The following is a 25171-nucleotide window of genomic DNA, read 5'->3' on the forward strand; positions in this document are numbered from 1 at the left end:
CTAAGGTATAGCTCATGTGTAAGGACTCGCCGTTTGTCCTTCTAATTAGGGTAATGGGAAAGTTTTACTTAAGTCAGTGTCTTTGAAAAATCATCTGAGAGAGGAGAAAGTCTCCCTGAAGCGGAAGGGTCTTCTGGAGCAATATGTGGGAATGGAAAAAAAGAAAAAAACCCAGTATATTAAGATCCTGCTAATGTGTCTGTATTTTATCTATGCGTCTTTTTACACCCAATTTGTGCAGGGATGGATGCTGAAACAAATGCAAAGTGGAAGATCTTTCCAATACCTTTTCTTCTTCACAAAGTATGTTTATGTAAACCCAATGTATATGAGCTCTCATTAGAGTAAGGTTAACCTTTTTTTTTTTTTTTTGACAAATAGTAAATTCACTAAAAAATGTGGAGAAATGACTCACAAATACCAGTCTAATTTTGCAAGTGCGTTTTGGCCAGAAAGGGGTAATTTTTTTTGATGTAGAAATGTTTTTCTTTGACATTTTTCAAAATAAACCCTTTTGACCCTTCTTTTCTGTATAGAGGACTTTCAAAAAATTGACCAAACGAAGAGAGTAAAATGTTCTACTGAACTAAAAGAATAAACTAACCAAATTAAAAGAATGAATCAAAGTGAAACAGAATACTGTTTCAAATCAGAGAAAATATTAAGTTGACCTAAAGCAGTTGTTTATATTTGGCGCTTTTCTGAAAACTCTCCAAAGAGTTAGTTACTCTTGACCCAAACTGCAAATTTCTCCTGCTTTATTATATTTCTTTCCTTCCTCTGTTTTAACCACCGAGGCCACAAACCTATTATATTCAGCAAAAAAGCTCCCCTCAAATTATAAGCATCAGGTCTGTTTGCTTTCTTGGTTTTCCAGGGGAAGCCAGCTTGCTCACGCTTCCATGTTTTACCTTCTTTTCTGGTCAGACAAATCTACTTTGAGGGCAATAATGGTTAAAAAAAAATAAAAATACATAAATAAATAACACCTGGTTATGGGTGCTACCGTAAGTTATTGGAGTGCCAGCCATTTCCCTAATATTTTGAGGAAGAGCCCAAGGTGGGTGGCTGCAGTAAGTAGCCCCTTGCTTTATTTACCTCCCTGGTTTGCTGCTTGTTCTGGGGTTGTTTTGGAGGTTGCTGCGGTTTTTCAGCCCCAAACCCCCCCCCTTCGGGGTGTAATTTCGGGCGGGCTTCCTCTAGGCAGCATCCCACCAAATTAGCACCCAGGTCCACCCAGCCCCACGCCTGCTTTAAATCATCCGCAACCCACGTAAGTGGGAGTGATGTCAGCCTTGCCGTGGTTGCCCATCCACCTTTTTCAGTGCGGGGTCCGCCCAGATTTCCCCTCTCGACCTCCACCGTTGCCAAATTCCCACACCCCGGGGGCTTGGATGCGAAGGGTTTGAGTGATCGCCTCGCCCGCGTCCAAATCACGCGTAGCAAGGATGACCGAACCTCCGTCCCCAGCCCATCTGCTCTTCCCACGCTTGCAAACTGTACGCAAAAACAGCTTAAAAACTGCCTTATAAACTGAGCTAATACTGTCGTCTCATTAAACATCGAGCTCTCGTACGAGTAAATCCCAGACCAAACCCCCTCGTAGCATCTGCAGCTCTTTAGGCTGAGGTTTAAAGCTTTTTTTTCCCCAAGCGCCCAGTGACTGTGAGGATCCATCTGAAAACCTTGGCTTGACATAATTTTTTTTTCAGGAAATCTGAAATTCTGCCTTCTGTGAGGTTTCCCAGGTCAGGTATACAAAGCCTGACCTGTGTGACTAATGGTTTCTATGGTTTACAGGCAGTTCCTAAAAGCTTTAATAATTTAAGAAAGTGCTTGTGGCTCAATCCAAATAATTCTGTTGATTTTTCTCAGCTAGTAAAAAAATCTGAAGGGGTTTCTTATCGAATCAAGACTTGCTTTGGTCTGTAGGGAATTTTTTTTTTTCCCATTTTCTTTCTGCTTCTTTCAACTAAATTTAAAAGGTGAAAATTTAGAAGCGGCTATCTACTTTGAATCAGAAAATCATAGGCATGAGAGAAACCAAACCTGTGCTTAGGTCACGTGAAGAATTCCAATGGGATTATTTTTACTCCCTCAAAATTGTTTCCTTTTGGAACAATTTGCAAAACCAGCGTGAACTCACGGTGCCTTGTGCTATTTGCAGATCTCTGAAAATGTTTTGGGGAAAAACTGGCATAGAAGTGTACCCAAGATGACAATTCTAGCCTTCTCTCTGCCTTTATTTCTCCTTTTCAGTCTCCAAATATCAGCAATTTTCCCACAGGATAACTAGTCGGCTCAGCAAACCCCATGCGAGCAGCATGACACCTATTTTTTGGGGTGATTTTTTTTTTTTCTGGCTTTTCCTGTTTTTGTGGCTAGCCTGGCAGGAGAAGAGCGTTCTGCTGTGACTGGGAAGATGAAAACAAGGGAAACTTTTACTGGTGACTCGAAGCATCCAAAAAAAATCATTTGTGTAGTGATTTGGAGATGTGTTTTAGTAAGAGGCTTCTCAATAGTGCCATTTATCCGGGAGCCCAATGCCCTTTGCAGGGGAGGGATCCTCGTTTCCCGGGGCGGGGAAAGCAGAGGTGACATGGCCCAGGAGCATCCCATAGCCACCATCCTCTGCTCTCTAATTCTACTTTATCTCTGTCCTCCCCACTTGGCTGCTGGAGCAGCCTGGAAGTACGTAAATTGGGCCAGATCTTGCTTTGGTCTAAAGTATCCAAGTTCTGTGTAATATAACAAGTGATTATAAAAGATCTTGTAGACCAATCTATCGTTATATACCAATAACAGCAATGATTAATAATTTTAATTGCTAAAATAAGGCAGGACTGTGACTTTTAAGTAGAAGGGCATTGGAGAAGGAGGCAGTGTGAGGACAAGTTAAAAAAAAAAAAAAAAAAAAAAGCAGGAGACTAGTGGCTTTGTGTAGCAAGGCAAAAAAACCCCGAGACCCCCTTAGGAAAGTGCTCCCCTGCCCTTTTGGGTGCTTTTGGTTTTCCTTTGGGTGCTGACAGGGATTTAGTGCCAAGGTGGCTGCAGAAACCTCCGCAAAATCCCACGGAGGGTGCAGGCTTTGGAGCCTTGGGTGGCTGCGGGTCCAGCGTTGGGACAGAGGAGTCCTTGGGCCAGAAATAAAGCAACGCAAGCTCAAATCTGTGAACCAGAGAAGGTGTTACACCTCTCCAAGACCTGCCTCGTTGGATTTTCAGCTCCTGAAGGCAGCGTGATAGCAAAGCTTAAACTTAAACGTGGGTTCCATAGGACAATAGAGACTCAAGCTGGACCAGATATTTCCCACCCAACCTCCCGACGAGCAACGGCTTCATTTTAGCTGAATTTAGACTGTTGTGAATTCGAGTTGTGGATCAGAGTGGTGAAATGTCTTCCGTGAACTGTGGGATCTTCCTCTAGATCTACTGGTTCCTGCAGTGAAACTAAAGCTGCACCTGGCAGGAATGAAGGAATTAATCTGGATTGAGTAAACTTTAATTGGGAGATGGAAACAATTTGCAGTTCAAGCAGAGGGAAAGGAAGACAAGGGGAAGACAAGATGAGAGAGATCCTGCAGCGGGGTGGGGGGGGGGAATATTATTTTCAAATAAAAGTTTTCTGTTAGAAATGTCCAAACTGGGTATTTCGCCTCTTGCAAGGTTCTGGCACATTCTTTTCAAAGGAAGCCTGAAACCTTTTAAAGAGAAATATCAAAGGAAACATTTTTTCTTTCACTGATGTTTTTTTTCACAAAACCAAACTATATTTCTTGACAGACGAAGAATTGACCCAGATCCTTGATCCAAACACAAACAGGCATTTAGTAGAACTTCCCAACATATCAAAGAGCTCTAGGCCAGACCTTTTTTTTTCCACTTTCACCGCAGCTGCTGCCATTCCTGTCAAGAAATGTGAAAATAGGGTGGGGAAAATGCCTCCTTGTGCATGTTTTTGGTGCTAATGCCTTGGAAGAACTGTTCTACATCCTGAGTGTATTTGCTAGGTGAAACGGCAGGGCTCATGATGGTAGAGATTTTGGCCATGAGTTGGCTGTTTTGGGTTTTGGTTGGTTTGGGGTTTTTTTTTTTCTTCCTTTAGGAGCCTTTGAAAAATTCTCTTTGAGGGTGTTGTAGAAGATGGAGGTCCCAGGAAAACCCCAGGGCAAGACCAGAGCAGGATGGAGAGGGACAAGCGAAGTGACACCAGTATGTCCTAGTGCTGCCAAATTGCTGGAAAGGTGACTGCAGCCCAGCTGGGGATGGGACATCTGTAGGAACATGTGGGGGGAGATGGAGATGACCCATCCAGGCTGCCCCGTGCCATCCTCCTGTATTGCTGCAGATTGGAAACGTGTGAAGGGCAGGCAGGGAAAACAGGCAGCAACGTGAACGTTTGTTCATCTTTCATGAAAATCAATGAAAATACTGTGCTCTCAGATAATTTTTTCCTCTTGGCCCTTGGCGTACCGTTTGTCAGAGGGATGCTGAGACTTGTAAATAACCAGAGCAGAGGCTTAAAGCACAGGATGCGGCTTTATTTTCTGAGTCACTCCAAGTGCACCTGAAGCTGTAACTGGGAGGGTTTATGGCCAATGCTGAGTGCAACAAAAATACACAAGCCTGGCTTTTAGAACCGGGGGTTCCTCCAGCATCTCTCTCATGTTTTAGCTCCTCATCTGCAAATGAGGAAGGTTGAGGTCTACTTTTGGGCTCCTTGGGACAGGAACAGTCCCTTAAGGTGTGAACTCATAGCACCAGCAGCCTGCAAACCCCTTCTCAGCATGCCTGTAGAGAAACCATCAGCATTAAACCACCCCTGTTACCTTACCCGGGGTTTGTCTTCTGCAATGCCTTGAGCTCAGCCACGTTTGTCCCCTTCCAGTTAAGCTGAGCTCCAAGCTGATGCCAAAGCTCCTTTGCCATGTGCCACTTGTGTTCAGCTGTGTCTGGCAGCGCAGGCAGGGATTAGGCAGAGGTTCTCCCTGCAAATCACAGACACTGATGTTTCAGAGTACCCTTTTTTTATCTGCTTGTTTTTGTTTTTTTTTCTTCTTCTGCACAACAAAGACGAGAAAATGTGTCTTTTTTGGGGGGATGGGTGGGGAAAAAAGCCAGTCAGGAGTTTGTGTGAAGGCTTATTTGCAATAATTTACCTAGCCTTGTGCCTGATGTTTTTACCAAGTGTTTAAAGGGGAGCTGGGCTTACTGAGCGCTTTTTCCAGGAGTACGGAATCTCCTTTTTTTACGTATGTGTATATGTGTGCGCACATGTATGGATATATATATAGTTTTTATAGCGTTGAGTGCGGCGCAGGACGTCAAACCCCGTGTCTTTTGTTTCCCTTCCTAACGACATATCTCTGGAGTCCCGATTGAGCTATTCCAAAAATGTAGTTGATGTCTGTGCTCTGGATGGATGGAAAGTTTCTCCTGTCAATGGCCTTTCCAGCTCCTCAGTAGCAGCTGTAACATTACAGTAGCCGTTAGCAGCTCATATCAAAGCAGGGGGTCCCTGGGACCATCTAAGCAGCGACCCAATCCCCGTTACCTACAAGCACCTACGGAAATAATTCTGGCAAGAGGGAAGGAGGAGACGGTTGGTAGGGGTCCCTAAGTCCACACGGGTCCATGCATAAAGCCTTGCAGTGATATGTGAGAATCGTTCCTGGGACGCGTTTCCAAATTGCTTAAGAAACTAAGCCCTAAATCCCGTTAGGTTTAAAGGCTCTTTGGCACTTGGGAAAATGTTTCCCTTTGGGAGCCAGAGAGAGTCAGGATTTGAGGCTGCGTCCTTGAGCCTTAGCAAAGGATTCCCTTCACAATCATCGCAGCCAAAGCCCATCTGCTCTGTGCCGCTCAGTCGTGCCTGTTCCATGTGTCTGTATCTAAAGCCATATCTTTCCAGCAATGAGATCCATTACGTGGGAATTAGCCTCCCAAGAGGAGGTTCTGGTGCCAGAAAACAAAATGTTTTTGGCCTTTCTGTGTTCTTTTTTTTTTTTTTTTTTTTTTTCAACAAAGGTCTGAAAAACTTGAAGGAAGGAGGGGGGAAAAAAAACGTTCATCCAACATTGCCATGGGAAGCAGACATAATTTCCTGAGCAGGCTGGAGATGTTGGATAGATCCAGGCCTCCAGTTAGTCTTTCCCACTTTTCCAGGGTGTTCAGGACCTGGATATAGTCAGGCCACCTATATGTGGGACACAGTTTTGGTGCAAAAATCAGGTTACTACAGCTGCCTCGAGGCCAGTACTCAGGGTTTGGTTTGGGACAGCGAGTGCAGACCCCCTGGACATCATCCCCCCTGATGTCACCACCATCCTGGTGGAAGGACCAGGAGATGTGGCTACCCCCAAAACCTGCCCAGGATACACCGAGACGTGACCGGCAGTTTCCGGGGAGCCTCCTTTCCCAGCCCCACCAAGCTCTGATGCTAACAAGGAGGCTGCTTTTATCTCTGCTGGGTATTAGCGCCGCTATAAACTTGATAACATTGGAGTTCCCATAAAAATTCAAGAGGTGGGACTCCCATGAAACAGACACTTCCCAGTGTCGGTGCCACATATGGAAACAGTGCAGAGGCTGCTCTTTTTTTTTTTTTTTTTTGTAGCTGCCACAACTGCATTTTGAAGAGAGAAAGAGAGGTATTCCAACTATTTTGTCTTTAAAAGGAAATACTGAATAACTTATGGATAAGACATTAACCCGAGCCTAGACCACTCATGGTCGTTAAAGAGCCCTCGGCACTATTTGCGAGAGGAGAGGCGGGGGGGGTGGGGTGGGGTGTTAGTCTTGGACTCCTGCCTAAATTCCAGTTTAAGGAAATGCATCCCAACTACCTAAAGTTCCACCTGCATTTTAACTTGGTACTGGGTCTGTGTTCCCAACCATGGATCGATAGGTCTGAATAGTACCTCTGCCCTTCATCAGTGAGAAAATAGGGATGCGGCTAATTCAGCTGGGAATCTGGCACTCACCTCCTTTGGGAGAAGCAGAACCCTTGCTTTTGGGGTAGGGTTTATGGTTTGGACATCAAGGCTTTGTCTTTAAAGGGAAAAGGCTCGTTCAGAGGTGGAACAGGTCTTGTGGTGGAAGCCTAGGATGCTTAGTTATCAAAAATGTGGAGGTGGGGGGAGAAAAAAAATACTAGCAGGGCTGGGAGGGATCCAGCATCCCCACTCATCATGTCCCAGGCTGGTTTCTGATGTAGAAGATGCTCTGCCCGTGGATCAGGCCTCACCCTCGTCTCTACTAATTAAACTGGCTTCGCAGCCAGTGTTTCAATACAGCGTTTAATCACCCTTCCAGAGAGGGTGTTTGCAACAACCGCTGCAACGCCAGCTCATCGTTTTAATGGGATACACGTCCACCCCCTCCTGCAGCATGGTCCTGCATGGCAAAGCCACTGCTGCGTTCCAGCCCAAAGGTGGCCGTGCTGCATCTGTGGCAAAAGCGATCCCTGTAAAACAAGTTAAAAACAATCCTTTTGGATGAAAGGTTGGTGATATTTGAAGGCAGTTATTTTATCTTTCTTTGGCTTTAAAGATAACACGTTACCAGCATGGGAAAGGGCATCATTTTTCTTTTCTGTGAGTTATTTATGATCTTAATCCTGCTCCACCCTACACATTACAGTTTGTGAGACTTTTCAGTGAAACTGTTATTGCTTTAAAAAGCAGATCAAATCACATTTTCCCACCCTTTTTTTTTTTTCCCCACTTCATCTTCTTTGCACCCCAGCCCTGGCACGTTTTAACGGCAGAAATCAGCTTACCTTTGCAGCCATTTCCACAAATATGGCTCAGGTTCCTGAGCGTGCAGGGAACTGCAAATTTGAGACACGCTTTCTATTTGGATATAGATATTTTTCACACTTTGGCAAAGCATATTGCGCCTTGTCTTTATGAGTAATGATGTGCCATCCTCCGCTATCCCAGTTTTGCATTTCAAAGTTACCCCCCCCCCAAAGGAAGTTTCCCGGACACCTCGGCAGCGGGTGGTAACGCTGCCGTCATTTGCAAATGACAATCTCGATGTGAGATGAGGTTATTTGATATCAGGCGATGCAGTGATGGAGCAGCCGGGGAGTGGATCTGGTTATGCCCGTCGCACGGGGAGCGGTGGGTTTTAACAGGCGCATCCTTTCTTTGATAGGGCAAATGTCAGAAGAAGAACTTTCTTGAAAAAGATGGTGGTGGGACTGGAAGCAAGGGGCAATTTCTTTTGGCTTTTCCAAAATTCTGCTATCACTGAATTACACCAAAGTGCTCCATGGCTGGGTGGAAAAGAAGTACCGCGTCATGGACCAGCTCTGGTTGGGTTGACTCGGGGAAGGATGCTGTAAATATTTGGAGGGAAGCCGGTTGTATCCATGATACGTGCAAGCGTCCCTCTTCGCTCAGCTATTTCCCTTGTTTTGGAGCCCTCCTGTTATTTGTAATAAGTTGTTCGTGTTTTAATCAATCAGGCACATGACGCAGGATTCCTGCTGGTCGAGGGGACCGATGAACCGATTGACTCCAGATGGGAAACGTCTGAGTAAGGAGCGCTCCGATAGCCACAGCTCACAGCAAAGCTCGTAGGGAAGCGGAGACTGGTGCCGAGGTGGAGTGGGGGGAATTGGTCCTTTCATCGTGTCCTTTTGCAGCCAAGACATCGCGGGGAGTTGACGAGACCTAGTGTTTTAATTGCTTGCAGGTTGGGCAGGTCCTTAGGGTACGGGGTTGGAGAGGAAAAGAAACGCTGATAAAGCAGGTGAAGCTTCCAGTATCAGGATTCATTCGGCACAAAGCTAGGGGGGGAATAACCTGCAGCATTGCAGGTGCTGCCCCAAAAGAGGGGTTGCACGGCCAGATGGGGCAGATGGCGATGGCTGCAGCAGCCCGTGGGACATCTATATGGACGTCCTCATGCTCCTGTGTTATTGCAGGGCAGCCTCATCCCGGCTGGCCGTGCTGCCCTTCCAAGGGGACCGTGGGCTGCAAAGGATGACGCCGTGCAGAGCAGCGGGGACTCGGAGCAGGATTTAAAGATGATATGAGAATGGGATGGTTAGGGATACAGCATAGCTACTCTGCTCTGAACTCCCGGTGTCCTTTCATGCTTATTTTTCATGTGAGCCCTGAGATGCAGGAGCCTTTCGCAGACCAAGCGTAGCGCAGATGGAGCACCGATGGATGGTGTCTGTGCGATAGCCCGGCTGAGTAGAGTCCATCTGGTCCAGGCTAGACTGAGACCATGCTTACTTCTAAACTGGGGTTCACAAATGAACCCGGGCTCCTGGAAGACAGAGGAATAAGCAGGTTTGCACGTGCAAGAGAGAAAACCCCTTTGGGCAAAGCGTGTGTTTTGGCGAGTCTGCGTGTCCTGAGCATCCTCCCTTGGGATGAGAGACCAGGTATGTCTGGGGACGGATGTCCACGAGAGGATGGTTATTGACGTTCCCGTGGGAGCTGGAGGTGGCACGTTTAGGAGCAGGTTGGGGTGTGAGTGTGTCTGGTACAAGCTGACGTTGCTTTAAGGCTAGAATAGGTTTACATTTTCCACCTTCCAGGCAATCACTGAGGAAAGAGATTGTCTCATTTTTTCATGTACATATATCTCGTCTCCGAGTTGCCGAGGCAACACTGTATATGTTTGCAGGCTGGAAGGATCTGGGGATGGAAAATGAAGCCAGGGAGTGGACTGAGGAGAGAAGTCCAGCAGGAATTTTCCTCTGGTCTTTTGCGGCCGATTGGTTAGCACTAATTCAAGATACTCTCCTGGGATTAGTCATCAAATCTGAGATTTCCATTTTTATTATTTTAAATCAACCGCACTTGCTCTTGGGAGGCCGTTTTTCATGTTAGAAATTAACCTCGCAGAGGTTTAGCCGGTGGGGCCTGTAGGATGGGAGCCAGCAGGCAGGGTAATACCATAGAAACACAAACAAGGTACAACATCTCGTTCTACCGGCTGGTGGAAAGCTGAGCCCCCGGGGAACAGCGGCTCCGCGGCGGTGCAGCCCACTGCTTCAAGCTTGACGGGAATCACCGGGATACCTGGATTTTCTCCATGGCCACTCAGTGTATGATTGTGGCTCGTGTGTTGCTCCGGGGATGGGTGGTGTTTTGTTTTGTGTTTTTTTAAGGATGCTTCTGGTGCAGGGAGAAGGCACTGCAAGGGTGTGCCTGGATAAATGCTGTGCGAGCACATGCAGGTAGAAGGATACTGGCCCAAAGTTTCAGCATCCCTCGGGCAGGGAAGGGAGGGAGCTCTGGGGGAGGTGGAAGTGATTTTGTGGATGCTTTAGAGAGCTGAAGAAGGGAATTAATGAGAATAATGAGTATCTATAAGCTGAGGTGCATCCCACCATTCAACGTCCATGGGAGATCTCAGTCTGCTCTGGAGAGGTTTTTGGGGATAGCGTCTCTTAAGTTATACTGATTTAAAGGTTTACTTAGTATTAAGGTATCTTGCAGCCTGTATTGCCCTGGCAGTAACTGAACTGGAGCCCGTGCGTGCCATAACCACGCAGGCACCTCCCATCCATCCTTCCCACCGCCGTTTCCCCAAACCCATCCGGCACCTTTCTCCCCCACCGGCTGCCTGCACGGTGAAAAAGCCCCTTCAGGTCTGCGAAGCATTTTGGGGGTTTCTTCCAGCAGAAATGACCCCTCTACCTCTGTCCCCCCGCACCCCTGCTTGTAAAAGGCAATTTGTGCTGAAAGTTCAAAACGCTTGGCAAAAGGTTGGTATTTCTACCGGGCAGCTTTCCCCAGCTTGTCTGATCTCGAGCAAATAAACAAGGCAAGAACTTCACAAGGACAGGGAAAGCGGCGGAGGTGACGGTGCCGTTCCTGTTGGAAAGCTGGCATTCCCCACCTCTGCTAACTGAGGTTCAGAGGGACCATCTGGTATGTGTATTTCTAATCTCATCATTTGATTTCGCTGGATTAGAGGAGGGTTTTTTTCATTCTTTTTGTCAGTGCCACGCAGGTGGCACTTTGCTTTGGGGCAGTTGCGTAGGGACGCGGAAGGGTGACATCCATTCCTACCTGGGGAGGGCTGGCTTGGCTGGGTGTGGATGTGATCTGGAGCAGCATGTGGAGGGTGGCTACAGCCGGAGCGTTTTCAGCTGTTGGGAAAAAGGCTGTAAAATACAATTCCCACCATAAGCAGCCCTCTGGGTTCGGAGTACATCAAATTGGGTATTTTGCCTCTGGCAGAAACCAAAACCTGATGCGCCAGAGGATGGTAAAGCCCTCAACTAATCCCTTTAATTGTTTAATACCACAGCCAGCAAGGAAATATTTCTGATCCTGTTAATCTTTGCTGTGAAAGAAAAGCTTTTGTAACTGTATCCGTAGCCAGCAAACCCCCCTGTTTTTCCCACAGCCTAAATCCCGGCCTTTCTCTGGCCGTCGCCTTGTGCGGAGCCTGCGACGGCACCTTTGGCAGGTTAACGGGGAGAAGGAAGGATGCTGACTGCAGCCTTTAAACCCCCCAAAAATAAATTAAAAAAAAAAAAAAAAAGAGGTGAAGCATGAGACCAACAGAGGTCCAGCTCAGCAAGAAATGGGATGATGGTGGGCACACAAAGGGGCTGCACCCCGCTTCAGGGGATGCTGCAGGGAGCTGCCCGGCTCCCCACCGGGATTTTTGGTCCCTCCGATATCCTAAGCACCACGTTTCATACAAAGGGGAAGAGAGGAAAAGCTCAGAGGGAGGGAGAGGGTGTTTCTGGTATTGAGCAGCGATGCAGTGCTATTTCTCTCGGCAGCTGACAGTGTAAATGCATTTCCTGGCAGGCAGCTCACTCTGTATTAAAATTCTTGATGAAGATTATTAAAGTGTGTTTATGAAAAGCCTGCGAGTGCTTCTTGGACTCCAACCTGCCTTTTCAAAATGAGATGTTTGGGTGCGGGCTGAGCGCTTGTGAGTTATTAAAACCAGCCTGTCCAAACCCACCCGCTCCATTGGCAAAGCGCGATATCTGCGGCAACCCGGATGGCCCGAGCCCCTTCCAGCGGGGACCGGTGTGGGGTGACTGGTGCGACCCCTTGCCGTTCTCCCAAACCTGGCTGCAAATATATTTGTGTGTGTTGCACAATTTAAGGAAACGCTCGTGTCCCTCCGCCCCGGGCTAGAGCGAGGTGCGGAGGAGCGATGAGGAGCTGCGGGAGCCGGCCAAGCCTTCGGGAGACGTTTCTGCGGTGGAGATGGAGCCCTCGAATGCCGCACGCGGACGCGCGTCCCGCCGGCCATGCCACCTCCTCTGCTGACGCCGAGCGGTCCCTGTCACCCGGAGCCAGGTACCCGCCAGCACGTGCTCGTGGCCCAGCTCCCCGCACACCCCTCGCACACATGCGTGTGCAAATGCACGCCCAGCTGACACACGCACAGCCCTGTGGCGTGTGCCTCCTGCCGCACACACCGTGTGCGTCTCGGGCAGCGGCCTTGGAGCCTGATTCCTTTTTCTATATGCTTCCTTTTCCAGCCTGAGGTAGGAGTTTTAATGTGGGAGACCAGGTTGTATATCTAAATATATGTCCTTTAAAAAAAAAAAAAAAAAAAAAGAAAAAGAAAAAAAGGTTTCCAAGAACAATGGTGGAAGCAGCCCAAAAATGTGCTAAGAAGGACGAATGCATTAGGATTGGAGTCCAAGCAAAATATCAGAAGGGTGAATCAGAAAGAAGGAAAGGAAGGGGGGAAAAAAAAAACCCAAACGTATGGAGTTTTTTAAAAGCTATTTTTTCCTTTTAATGTTAATGGCAGCTTTTCAGTTTGAGCTTTGAGTGCTGGAGAAATGTGTCAACCACTCCTGCCCCGAGCCATACTTTGGGGGGATGCAAAAGCCTTGTTGCAGTGACACATTCAAGCTGGTTTTAATCCAGCCCCATTTAGCCGTTGCAAAGAAGCCTTTGCTATTATTGTTATTAATTGGGCTCATAAATTAACGTTCTGCCCTTTCTTACAGCTTCCCCATCTCTGTGCAGATGTTTGATTAGCGGGGCTAATTGGATCCCCGAGCTGCTTTCCAAATCTTCGCTCGGAAGGAAAACGGGAGATGCACCAACGGGTGCCGCATAGGAAAGGTGTTGAACAGGTCAGTAGCCCAGCAGGAAAAAGTACGTGGGTGACGCTGAAGCTGTAAGTAGCATTTTCTGGAGCAGGGACAGCCCCGTGTCCCCTGGAAATGGCATCTGTGCATCACCTTGGGTTTGTTAGAACTGCTGCTAGCATCCCGCGGTTGCTGCACTCTCGAGCATCACTGTACGCATCCTGGCAGATCTCTCTCCCCTAATTCAGCAGCGCGCTTTGGGTACGCTAAACCCCAGTTGTCTTCTGCCTTACCTCTCTGGCTCCCTCCTTTATTTGTTGTTTGATCTGTCCCTTTGCTTTCTCTGAGCTAATTGCAGTTGTGACCCCGTTCCTGTGTCATCAGAGGTTCCGGCTAAAAGAGGGCTGATTGCAGAGGGTAGATGGAGAGGCCATAAAAAAAAAAAGTAGTAAAATCTTGGGTTTGATTGCATGAAAAGAGAAGAAAATCTGTTTTCCGGGGCCAATCAGGATGGTGTGGTGGCTGCAGACAGAGGTGGGAGGAGAAAATGGGAGATCAAGCCCAAATTTGTACTTACCCCTGGTGACTGCAACATCCGTCAGGGCTAAAGACAATCTGTGTCTCATTAATCATCTGATATAAACAGAGGGAGACTCACTGGAACAGAGCGGTGTCACTGGATGAATGGCCCAGAGTTGGAAAATAAACAGTTCAAACTCTGCCTCGGCGTTTATTTTTGCTAAATGCCTTCGCTGCGCCCGGGCGGTTTGCTAGCAGCAGGGTACCGCTGCCCCAAATCCATCCCCAGGAGCGTGAGCTTGTGATGCCGGGCAAGGAACGCACCAAATAGAAGTGCAAGAAAAAATTTGGAGTAGTAACCTGCCCTGGGTGCTTTCGTGCTCTAGCTGCAAGCTAAAGGGTTTCTCTCTCGGTTGTCTTAGCAGGTGAGGTGGGATGGTTGCGCTTGCAGGCAGGATGCCTCTCCTCACCTCGGTCCCACAAACCTTGGGGATCTGGGGAGGTGGCACTCGCAGATATAATCGCTGTGTCTCCATCAAGTGCTCTCTGTGTCCGTGCACCACTGGATTTCCATAAACATCAGTTGTTTTTTCTTCAAACATCTTATGCTTGTTGTTCTGGGTTTTTTTTTATTTTCCCCTTCTACAAAACCCCACCAGGTGCAGTCTGGAATCCGCGCTCACCCAAATATGCCTCTAATTCTGATTTATTAAGATGGTTATTGTACAGATGATTAGAAACATATTCTGGGAGATTTAACAGCCTCGGAACAGACATGTTAGCCATTGCAGAGCTGCTAATCCTTTATAAACATGTTTTTAATCATGCCAGTATTTAACATAGGATAACTGTCCTATTAAACATAATGTATAGCTGGCAGCCTTGTTATAAAGAATTGCAAGCTTTTTTTTTTCCTTACAGGCTCATTAACTTCTGCTGCTCAGGAGATATTTGCAAAACCACAAGTGGACGGCTCAAGCTCAGTTATCCAACCCTTCCATGTCCCACGAGGATCCCGGCTGGTGCTGGCGCTTGCAGTACGAGGACCTTCACCAGGAGAGGGGTTTGCTGAGACCCTAGCAGGTGAGTGGCTTTTGCTCAGTGCATCTCCTTCCACCTTGGCTACGTTGTCTGTTCAGGTTGCAAGAAGGGCGAGATGACGCGTATAAAGCTATGTCAGCGCTTACAACTTCAGTAGCTGGGTGAGCTCTGCTAAAATAAACCCATTATATCTTATTCTGGTGCGTGCGTGCGCGCAGTGCGGCAGCAAAAGCAGCATTTCCATCTGCAGAGCGGGAGCTTTGCAGAAGCGCAGAAAACGCGCACGTACTGCTGTATGCGCAGCATAGCTCATAGCACGGTGCATACCCCCTCCTGCGTATCCCCTCTGACACCAGGAATGGTAAATTCCATTAGCAAATGACGTGTTGAGCCTTACGTTTCTGGTGGCGAGAAGAAAACAAGCAGCCCCCAGCTATGCTCGGTTGGAAAATAAATGACATAACCTGGGCTGGCTTTTCATGTGCCTTCTGACTTGATGTGCCATCCAGCTGACCAGCCATTCCCAAGGATGGGCTGTTACAGGGGAAGACAGGTTGAGAAGGGGAAAAAATTCCACTAAATGAAATTATTTTAGCTGGAAAAATAAACCCTCGCCACAGTTTGAAGCAAATGCCTGCCATGAGATGCTGCCATGCAGCAGGAAGACTCGCTCCCATCCGAGCTGCTCCCTGCCGTGCCAAGGAAAGGCAGATGTGTGCGAGACCCCCCCCTCGCTCCCCCGACATCCCCTCAGCAGCGTCCCCCAGCGATGCGTCCCTCAGTGCTGGGATAACCAAATCTTCGCGGGGAAGGGGCAGGACCCTGGCGTGAAGCCATCGCTCTGGTACCGCTGGGTACGGGCCAAGGACTGGGACAGCCCTGCCTGACCTCCTCCTGCATCTCTTTTCGTCTCTGGGTCTCCAAACTAATGCTTTTTGTCCCCGACACCACGCTGCCCTGCTACCCCTGACCCCCTTGGCGGAGGGGGAGCCATCGGGGCAGGACAAGGGGTTATTCTTTGTGCAGAACAGTGGGGGATCTCATAACGGGGCGGCTGGCCCTCGGCCATCGCTCACCGCCGCCCTCCACACCTAGGTCACGTCTGGGCGCTGGCATTTATCGGGACCAGGCTGCGTTGGGCACCACAAGTGAATTTATGCATGGTGGGAGGATGGGGAGACAGGGTCAGTGCTCGGGGACCACGGGGAGGTGGCATCTGTGTCTGCAGTGGGACCCTGGGCTCAGTGCTTGAGCACAACCACGTGCGATACGGAATTTTTAACACATTTTCTTAAAACTGGTTCATTCGTACCTTTCTGTGGGAGGATGGGGCATGGATGCTCTGGGCTGGTGGCTTGAGGGTGGCACGGAGGGTGATGGGTACCAGGAGCCTGGGGAGGATGCAGGCGGTTGCAGGAGCGAGCCAGGACGCCCAAGACTAATCCCAGTCTAGGACGGTGGTTCTCTTCATCCACACAGACCTTTTCTTCTGTTAAATGCTATCTTTACTTTTGAAACATAAAATCTGCATTTTGCGTGGCTAAAATCCCAGAAGGAACAAAGTCTGGGGGAGCGGGGGAGCTGAGTAAAGCAGAGCTGTGCCGGTAGCTCCAGGCTGGGGGAGAAATGGCCCCCCGGGTCAGCTGGGGCTATCAAAGACTGCATTGGGCTAGTGCTGGGCTCTGCTGTGGGGGTGAGACCCCGTCTGAGAGAGGACCTGGGTCAGGGCTATGTGCAGGAAGGGGTGAGAGCAGCTGACGAGCAGCCTTAGCAAACATCTGCTCTTTTTTTTTTTTTTTTTTTTTCCTCTTCTTTCCTGTTAGAAAAAGCTCATTTGAGGAGGTTTTCCTGCCAGCCTTCCTCTGCATTGCAGGAAGGCCAAGCAGAAACTTCCCCGAGGGCGGCCGATTTTCCATAGCTGCTTTCTGGGAAATTTTTCCTCCATTTCTCCAAAACTCTTCTCCCTGTCTGAGCAGCCGTTGAGCAGGGACGGTGCAGGGCCAGGTCACCCCACGGACCCCTCTCAGCCCGCAGCAGCAATAAAGCTGTCGACAGAGACAACGGCGCGATCCGGGCGGGCGCGTTGCTGGAGATGCACTTAGCGGGGAGGTTGAAGCTGCCGGCTCGACCCTGGTTTCCCTTCGATCGCCGCGTGTCTCGCCCTCCATCGCCGCCGGCGTGTGCCAGGAGACAAAGCTGGCGCTTCTCCCACCAGCGAAGCGACGAGCCGTCAGCCAAGACGTCTGGTGAGAAGGAAGAGCCTGTCTGTGAGCGCCGAGGGGAAGCCCTCCGCCGACCCTCTCCACTCGGTCTAGCTTCTCGCAGGTATTCCCACAGCCCGGAGCGAGCAGCCTGAGGCTCCGTCTGGATCTGGGCAACCATCTGGAAGGGAACCGTAGGGGATCGGCAGCCCTGATGTAACGTGTGTGCCAGAGATGAGCTCACCCCTCCCCAACGCGTTGCCTCATCCTTGCTTTGTGCATGGGGAAACTGAGGCAGGACAGCCCCGGAGCTGGTGCACCACGACCCTTCGGCCTCCCCTGAGGACTGGCTGCCAGCAGAAAGCAGAGGGTTTTAAAGAAATAAGGAATTCTCATCCTGTCAGAAATTCAAAAATTTCTGACTGTCGGGTTCGTCTTTAAATTCAGAAGTTTGGAATTTCACCTAAAAGGAAATATTCACAAGAAGAAACGTTTCCTTCTGACTTTACAAATAAGACGGAAGCTGAGAGGAATAAGGGCCTAGCACAAGGCACGAACCCTCCTGCAACGCAATGCTTTCATAACCCTGAATAGGTGTTTTCATCAGATTGAAACATGCCTCCAAAATGCTGTCTGGCAAAACTCTATTCAGCTGGAAAAACACTGCCTAGCTCTCTTTCCTTCAAGTTATCTCTCTAGACCTCGTACAAAGTCTTATTTATTCCCTCCCTTTTCAGACGGTCTCCACTTCTCCATCTCTAGGCATCCATGAATCGTGATTTGCCTCTGGCACCGGCTGAAAAATCACGCGCTCTTTCTTTTTCATTCCATTTTTGTTGCTCCTGTTCCATCCGTGGTTGGATTCGCTCTGAGCTTCTCAGTGAGTCTTGGAGCTAGAAACGTGTTTTCTTCTTTGGAACTCAAGACGCTAATGAAATTATTCAGCCCCGACACACGAAATCAAGCAATCCTTAGATCTCTTTGGATTTATCAGCGCTGCGATAGGGATGTCTATGTGTAGGGTTATAGGACAACACCGAGAAGTTGTTGTCACCCCAAAACCAATGTGTCAGCTCGGGGTCTGTTATGGCTGTCTCCTCTGGTTAGCCTTTAGGGCTCTGGAGGCACTCGGGGTGCGCGCAGACTGAGTTTTATGAGCAGTCCTGTCTCTGCTTTTGGTTTGGGGACCGGTGTATGGGGGTGTCTGGAAAAGCAGGTCTTGGGGTCCAGCCCTGAGCCGATGCGCGCACGCCGGCTGTGATGCTCTCAGCACCAGGCGCTCCCGGGAAGCGCATAAAGGGATGATGGAGACAGTCGTGTGCAGGAAAGCAGCTCCTTGCCTCCTGTCCCGGGACACGGGGGCGGCCGTTTGGGACCTCTCTGCTTCAGTCCCTGTCTCCCGTGCTATTTCTGGTCATCCTAGTACCCAGGGAAAGCAGGGGTCAGGAGAAGCCGTGTCCCTTCCCAGTGTTACCAGAGGGCCGGCCGAGCGATAAAGAGGTATTTCTGAACTTAACTGGGCTCACTGGAAGCTCCTGTCTGACTTTCTCACGGGAAGAGCAGACTTGGCCCCTCTGACTAGGTCCATGCCTCCCAATTCCCCCCCTGCCTGCGTGTGTTTGTGCATGTGCTATCTCCCTGACTTCTCTTCCCCCGTGCCAAACACTGGCTCTGGCCGAGCCCCAGCTGTCCATCCCCATGGCCTCGGGCACCACGGCGATGGGGTGAGAATACTCTACGGTGGATCATCAGAGGAGGGTCCAGCAGCGCGCTGGAGGCTGTGAGATTTGACGTTTCCCTTTCACGGCTGAGGATGCTTGCTCAATCAGCAGTCCGGTGAAGCCAACAGCCCCCAAGGCCAGCCGACAGCTCCATCGGAAACAGATACGGTCCCCATCCCGCCCTCGTGTTGTTGTTGGCAGGCGGGCTCGGAGGCCTCCAGGTTGGGTCTGCAGAGAGCACAAGCGAAGGAAAATTGTTCTCATCTGAACAAACACAATCAGCTGTTGCCAGCAGCTCCGGTGTCCCAGCGGAGGGATTCAGATGGCCAGTCGTTATCCCAGTCTGTGTAACTGGTCTGACTGGCAGGGCAGAAGGACCTGTCTGTCTTTAGTGGGTGTTTTCAGGGGACGTTGCATCGCTCGTCCTCCCTCCAGCTCCCATCCAGGTGCTGCAGCTGGGCTGGTGCAGGCAACCACGGGCATTGTCCTTCTCCAGGGACAACCGCTCGCCCCGATACAGGGAAGGTTTCGGCAGGTGCGGATGGGAGAACAGGAGCTCAAAATGGGAGGAGCTGACACGTCAGGGCTCATGGTGCTGGAGTGAAATGCCGCAAGCAGCACAAGCTTGGCCTGCTAGACCCATTTGTAGCAGTTGCTGCACTGGCTTCCTATCAGTTAATCAGTGTCTGTCTCTGCGCAGGCTCACGTGTTGGCTGTGGGCTCTCCCGGAGGTGATCTGTTGACAGCCAGTATCTTGCAGAGACAGCTACGCCCTGCTGAGCTCCCACGGGGTAAGAACCTCTGACGTACACCTCTCTCCAAACGCTGTCACTGTTGGCCCTTCTCTATGCACCTCTGAAAACCAGCCCACGTCCTCCCTACGGGACCGGTTCTGTGAACCCTGGGGTGGAGGATGCAATAAGGCACGGGTCACCTCTAAGGAGCTGCATTGCAAAAACCTTTCACTAAAATAACTCATGCCCGCTCACAGCAAATAAACCTGTGGCTTCCCGCACCGCATGCTCTGCAGGGAGGACGCAGGTTTTCCCCAGGCTAATATCTTCTGTCTTGGCCAGATAACAGAGCGCAGGCTTTTGCATCTTCGTGTGTGATGTGAATGTCACCGGTCCGAGCTGGGACCGTCTCCATCGGTGCTCAGCCACGCTCGGGTTTGTTGTACGGTGGCTGGGTTAATGAGAAACCTTCCCTAGAAAACCTCGCTTGGCGGTGGCTCAAACCAGCCCTTAAAGAGTCTCGTACAGCTTCGATCTGGTCCTAATTGCCATAAAGCAAACCAAACCCCACCTGCTTCCTACCACCCACGGACAGTCCACCAGGCCCACTTCTCCTGGTGAACCGCGCAGGTTTAAACTCACCTCTTCTTGCTACCATCTCCTGTAAGACTTTTTCAAAGCATCTGACAAAAAAAAAAAAAAAACCTTCAAAAACCTCCCCAAAGCGGGAGCTTTGAGTGCTCAGGGCATACCGTGTCATTTTCTATCATCATCTTCACCTTGCTGGGTACCTTCTGGCACCAAGAGATGGAGGGGGGCAAGAAAGGCTGTGAAGCAACTTAAATTGTGAGTAATTTTTTTCTCCTTTAAAATGCCATGCCTCGCATAGCACGCGTACCCCATCGGTGCAAGGAAACGACATCCGCGTTCCTCTTTTACTGTTCACTCGCTATTTGGTGATTAAGAAAACGGGGGAGCTGGGGGCACTCGTTCTTGACCTTGGGGAAAGCAGGAGGCTTATAAAATCTCTAAGTGCTGCAGGAATTACGAGGCAATTAAAAAAAAGAAAAAAAAAAATCAGGCCAGAGCTGAGACCACGTCAATAAAACCAAGAGGAACTGATGTCAGCTCCGCGCAGGACGCAGGGACCGATGCCTCTGCCCTCTCCCGAGGTCGGCAGTGCCTCACGCTTCCCACCGCCATGGATTTGGAAATGCAGGAGAAAGAAGGGATTTTTGGGGCTGAGGTGGGCTGGTTTGGTTTGTTTTTTTTTTCCCTCGCTGGATTCAGCTGACCTGAATCCCTCCCCACGAATGCAAATCCTGCGCGAGCCCAGGCAGCGGGTCTTTTGTGAATGCGAGACAAATAGCCACCAAAAAAGCAAAAACTCACATTGAAGAAGTGAGGAGGGAGCCCAAGTCACTGGTTTTGGAATGTAAGAGGCCCCTCTTCACCAGGTCATAAGATTTAAGCCCAGGGAAGCTGGATTTTAATTATCTAGAATTTTATCAAGACTCAGCTTGGGTTTCCTGACTTGATAAGAACAAGAAGAGAAAAAATCAGCTGGGATCAGCGGGAATTAATACGCAGTGGGTTTCCATTTCTCATTGCAATGCCGTTCTCTTCCAGATCCGTGCTTTTCCAAGCGTGGGGACTAAAATGTCCTCAGACGGGGTTGTGGCTCAGCATCGTCAGGTCGGTGTTTGACCGTTTCTCTTAGGTGTAAGTGATTTCTCGTGCAAACCACTTGAGTTAAAGTGCGTGGTGACAGGGAGCGAAGCCTGTCCCCTATTTCCTCTTAGGAAAGTCCCAGAGAACCGTCGTCCGGCTCTTAGGCCACGGTGAGAGCGTTTGCCAATGTCCTCTGACTGGTTTCAAAACAGGCAAAAAAAAAAAAAAAAAAAAGTCTTTTTTCAGTCTGCATTTGCTAACCTCCTGTTGAGCAGGTTTACTTACTTTTAGTCATTTATTTACTTGTCTGCGCTGGAGTGCCGGCTGGATCAGAGCAGTGCAAGCTTATTTCTTTAGACGAGGGCTCGGAATAAAACCCAGGGCTGGCCTAAATGTCCAAAAAGTGTCCTGGGGTCCCTTGGGTTTAGGCTCGGTTTGGGCGCACGCTGCTCGGGCGGATGCCTCCTTGCTGTTTATCTCTTCCTCCGGAGAGAAGGAAGTGGATCCACTTCACATGAAGTGAAGTTACATAAACCGTGGGGGCCGATGGGGATAACTTGGAAATTAAACAGTCGGTCGAGCTGCCACCTGGCCGGGGGTCGACTTGCACCGTTGCTTTTAGGGACCGGGTTGTCTCAGAAGCAAAATGCTGTCGGTGCTTTCCTAATGCAGTAAAACCCATCGGTGCTCAGCTGCTAGGGTACCGCATGAAGGCATCGTACCGCAAAATCAGAGACAGACCGAATTGTCAAGCTGAGAACAAGCACGGCTCATTGCACCAGTGCTCCCCGTTTCCAGACTCCCAGAAAGATTGCCATGGCAGAATTGCATCGCACCGCCCGCGTTTGGAGGGAGAGGGGCCGGCCTGCGCGGCGTGTGTGTCACCGCGGTGCCAGGCTGCTTTCCGTGCAGCTGGATTGAAATTTTTGTAAAACCGCGTGTTTTGTGTGGTTTTGGCGTTTTACCTAAAAGCATTTGACTGGCTCAGGGGATAAGTGTTTGCGGCTGGAGGTGAAAATTCAGGTGACGACTGATTTGGGGAAGATGCTGGGGATACGGAGGTGGCTTGCGGGGGGGAAGTGCCTCGACCTCCCAGCTCTTGCCGGTTTTGGGGGCACCAGCCTGATGCTCGGGGCTCAAAAAGCCTCATGCACAACCCCCAGGCAGCGCTGCGTAAGCTCCATGCAGAAATAACTGCGAAATATAGTGCAAAAATAGTTTACCCCAGCAGAAAGCGAGCGAGCGGGACGCTTTGACCCCTCTGCTCTCTGCCAGCCTGGCTACGACATCAAGGGAGCAAAGATCTCATCGAGGTCTGGTGTTCGTGGTGTGCCATGGCTCTGCTGATTCCTGGCGGCAGAAACTAAAAGCCTGGAGGAAAGGATCTCCTCCAAGGTCCTGCGCAGGCTGGTTCAGGGTGAAGGGGGGGGTGGGGAAGCAGGCTTGCTCTCAGGCTGTTCCCTCTGCGGCTGCTGCAGCGAGCAATACTTCAAAGCCCAAAATCTTGCTTGGTTTGTGTGTGTCTGCTGGGAGAAGCTGTCCTCCCAGCAAAGCTCTGCTGCCTGAGACGACGGCTGGGACAGAGGGTGGGTGCAGTGCAGACCCCGAGCCTGAAAGCACCCAACCAGCCCCAAATGAGACCGCAGAGACTCTTTTTTTCCTTCCTTTTTTTTTTTCTTTTGAGATTTAGAAATGTTCTGCGCGTGGGGTCTGGCATCTCACGAGCTCAGCACGGTAGCCCCAGTCAGCAGACCCTCGCGCTGCGGGGGCCGTGCGGGCACCGGTCCCTCGCCCCAGGCTAACCCTGCCTTTTGCAGCTCCGTTTTTATGGGCAGCGAGGCCTGAGAGCAGCTCATTAGCTTCCCTGCTTGCTCAGTTTATATTCGCTGGCTTTTTCCCTCCCTATAAAACAAGAATGCACAAACACAGGCTTGCGCTAAGGGGGCGGCTTAAGGGACCGGAGGGGAATGACCTTCGCAGGGCGGCTTTGTCGCCTCTCCTGCAGAGAGCAAACCTTTTCCTGCCCTTGCCAGCTCAGCACGGGGCACCCATCATAGGCAAGGGGCGTTGCACGGGGTCCCGGCCCGGAGGGGACCAAGCTGGGGAGCAGAGAGCTCTTTTCCCCCTGGGTTTTGCCCTCCTTGCACACCAAGGATGCCGTGTCTGGGTTACCAGCATCTCTGAGCAGGTGAGTTGGGTTTGAGAGAAACCTCAGAAGCTCTTCTGGCAGGAAGGGTTTGCTGCATCCCTGTTTCAGAGATGGAGAAATTCAGGCGTGAGGCTGAGATGGGATGCTGTCGCTGTCCCCTAAGGCGAGGAGGAAGAGGAGTTTATCCTATGCCCTTAGTGTCCCTGAGCCCTTCCTGCTCATCCGTGACGCTCTGCCTTCCTGGCCGGAGATGACGGCTCCAGAGCACAGCACTCAACTCTCTTATCTGCCCATCCCGTCTGGTTCCCCCTGTGCCAGCTCCAGATCAAACACGTGGAAGCCAAGGGTCCGGAGGCTATGCCCGCTCTCCTGGGAAGCAGAGAGCAAACTGTGTCTCTGCCAATGTTCGCAGCTCGAAAGGTAACCCGGATTGGCACCCAGCTGCCAAAAAAAAAATGGTGAAACAAGTCCCAGGGAGTCCTTGCAAAAAGCAGGAGGTTTCTCGGTAGGACCCGCTGCCACCCGCATCTGTCTCCGTCCCACGGCGGTGGTCCTTGCACGGCGAAGCAGTAAGGACGCAGATGTTGGGTATTAAATGCCAGCAGCCGTGCTCAGCTGTTCTCCCAGGCTTTGGCGCTGGGAGGAATTAAAGCCCTACCTTTAACAGCCCTCCCGAGCACATTCCTGGCCCCACATAGCCGCCCGCGTGTCCCTGTAACCCGCTTTGCGGCAAAACACCTTATGGGCAGTCAGTCAGCGGGGAAGGGCAGCTTTCCCCTGATCAATGCTCCCATAGTAATTTCTACCTTGATGAATACATTTTACCCATCCCCTTTCTCATCAGGACCCATCTGAAAGCCAAGCCGTGATTTTTTTTGCCCTTGAAGGGGGAACCTCAGGTTTTTGCCAGTTTCCAGGGACTGCATTAAATGCAGTTAATTAAGGCCTTAATGAGAATGATATGGCTGCAGCTAAGAAATCCAGCTGCCCTGCTTTGTTTCCTGAATGATTTTCACCCCAGCTGATGGTATCGGACTGGCAGGTAGTATATTTTATATATATTTTTCCCTTTTGCAGAAAGGGAGGTGTCAGCTTGGATGCTTCTGGTCCTCAGATTTTAGCGATGATTAATAACACCTGCAGCGCTTTCTGTAAGTGCAAGCAGAAGGTTTTGGGACGTAACGCCTTCCTAGTGGAAAAAAAGTGAGTTTCTGCCAAATCAAAAGGCTTTGCAAAAGTGTCACCTTGATTCTGATATCTTCATTTCACTTTATTTCTAATACTTTGTTTTGCTCTTGTACAAAAAAATCTGCCACGAGTGTATTTTTAGGAGTTATTTGCCTTGCTTTAGGTGAGATTTTATTCAGATACATATTCACAATGAAGATGCCTACTTTTTACAAATTATTACATACCAAAAGGAAATATTTCTGCCTGGTTAATGGGGAACAACTGGATGCCGCCCAAATGGGGAACTGCAGCTAGTTTTAACTGAGACGGAGGATGCTGTGAAGTCCCCTTAGAGCCCGGCTGTGCCCAAATCAGGCAAGCACCCCCAGAGTTTTCCTACGTCCCCCCTTGGTACCCTGAGCCTGGGGGGTGCAGGAGATGGGGGTACCCGGGGAGAGTGCAGGAGCGACTCAAAAGTAGGCGCCAGATTCTGCATCGCGCCCACAGGAGCGACGCTCCTGTCCATGAACTCGTTGCAGCTGCTTGTCTCTACCTTGTGATGAATCCCAGATGGTTTCTCAGCCTAGGCTAGTCACTCGTGTTAGATTATAAACTGGAACTTTTACAGGCTGTATGTGGGGTTTGTGGCTTCCTTTCCCTCTCTCCGTCTCCAAAGTCCATGATTCTTAATAAATCATCCTCTAGCCTGAGCTGAGTCTTGCTGTTTTAAGTTTAACTAGCTTATGTTTTTGCTGATAAGCCAGACTTTGAATTCTTCCCAAGATCACGGGTTGGGGCCAGTAATATCGCGAAGGAGAGACTGTTAATCATGATATATCACATGCCAATGGGAACAGCATCGAGCGCTCCCTGCGAGCAGCGCGTTTCCCTTATATCAGCATTTACAGGCAGAGCACT

The 25171-nt window shown here is 49.9% G+C and overlaps 1 protein-coding gene across 1 annotated transcript in view; it reads left to right on the forward strand.

The window, feature by feature from the left end:
• SNX19 (sorting nexin 19) overlaps window positions 1–25171 on the forward strand; it is a 123589-nt gene that overhangs the window by 87595 nt on the left and 10823 nt on the right. Inside the window, exons 12-14 of the mRNA XM_075774835.1 lie at window positions 12134–12298; window positions 12964–13092; window positions 14488–14649. Coding sequence (XP_075630950.1) covers window positions 12134–12268 — 135 coding nt within the window. The 3' untranslated portion in view covers window positions 12269–12298; window positions 12964–13092; window positions 14488–14649. The remainder of the gene's footprint in view (window positions 1–12133; window positions 12299–12963; window positions 13093–14487; window positions 14650–25171) is intronic.

The sequence above is a fragment of the Balearica regulorum genome, chromosome 23 (assembly GCF_011004875.1).
Source record: "Balearica regulorum gibbericeps isolate bBalReg1 chromosome 23, bBalReg1.pri, whole genome shotgun sequence".
NCBI lineage: Eukaryota > Metazoa > Chordata > Aves > Gruiformes > Gruidae > Balearica > Balearica regulorum.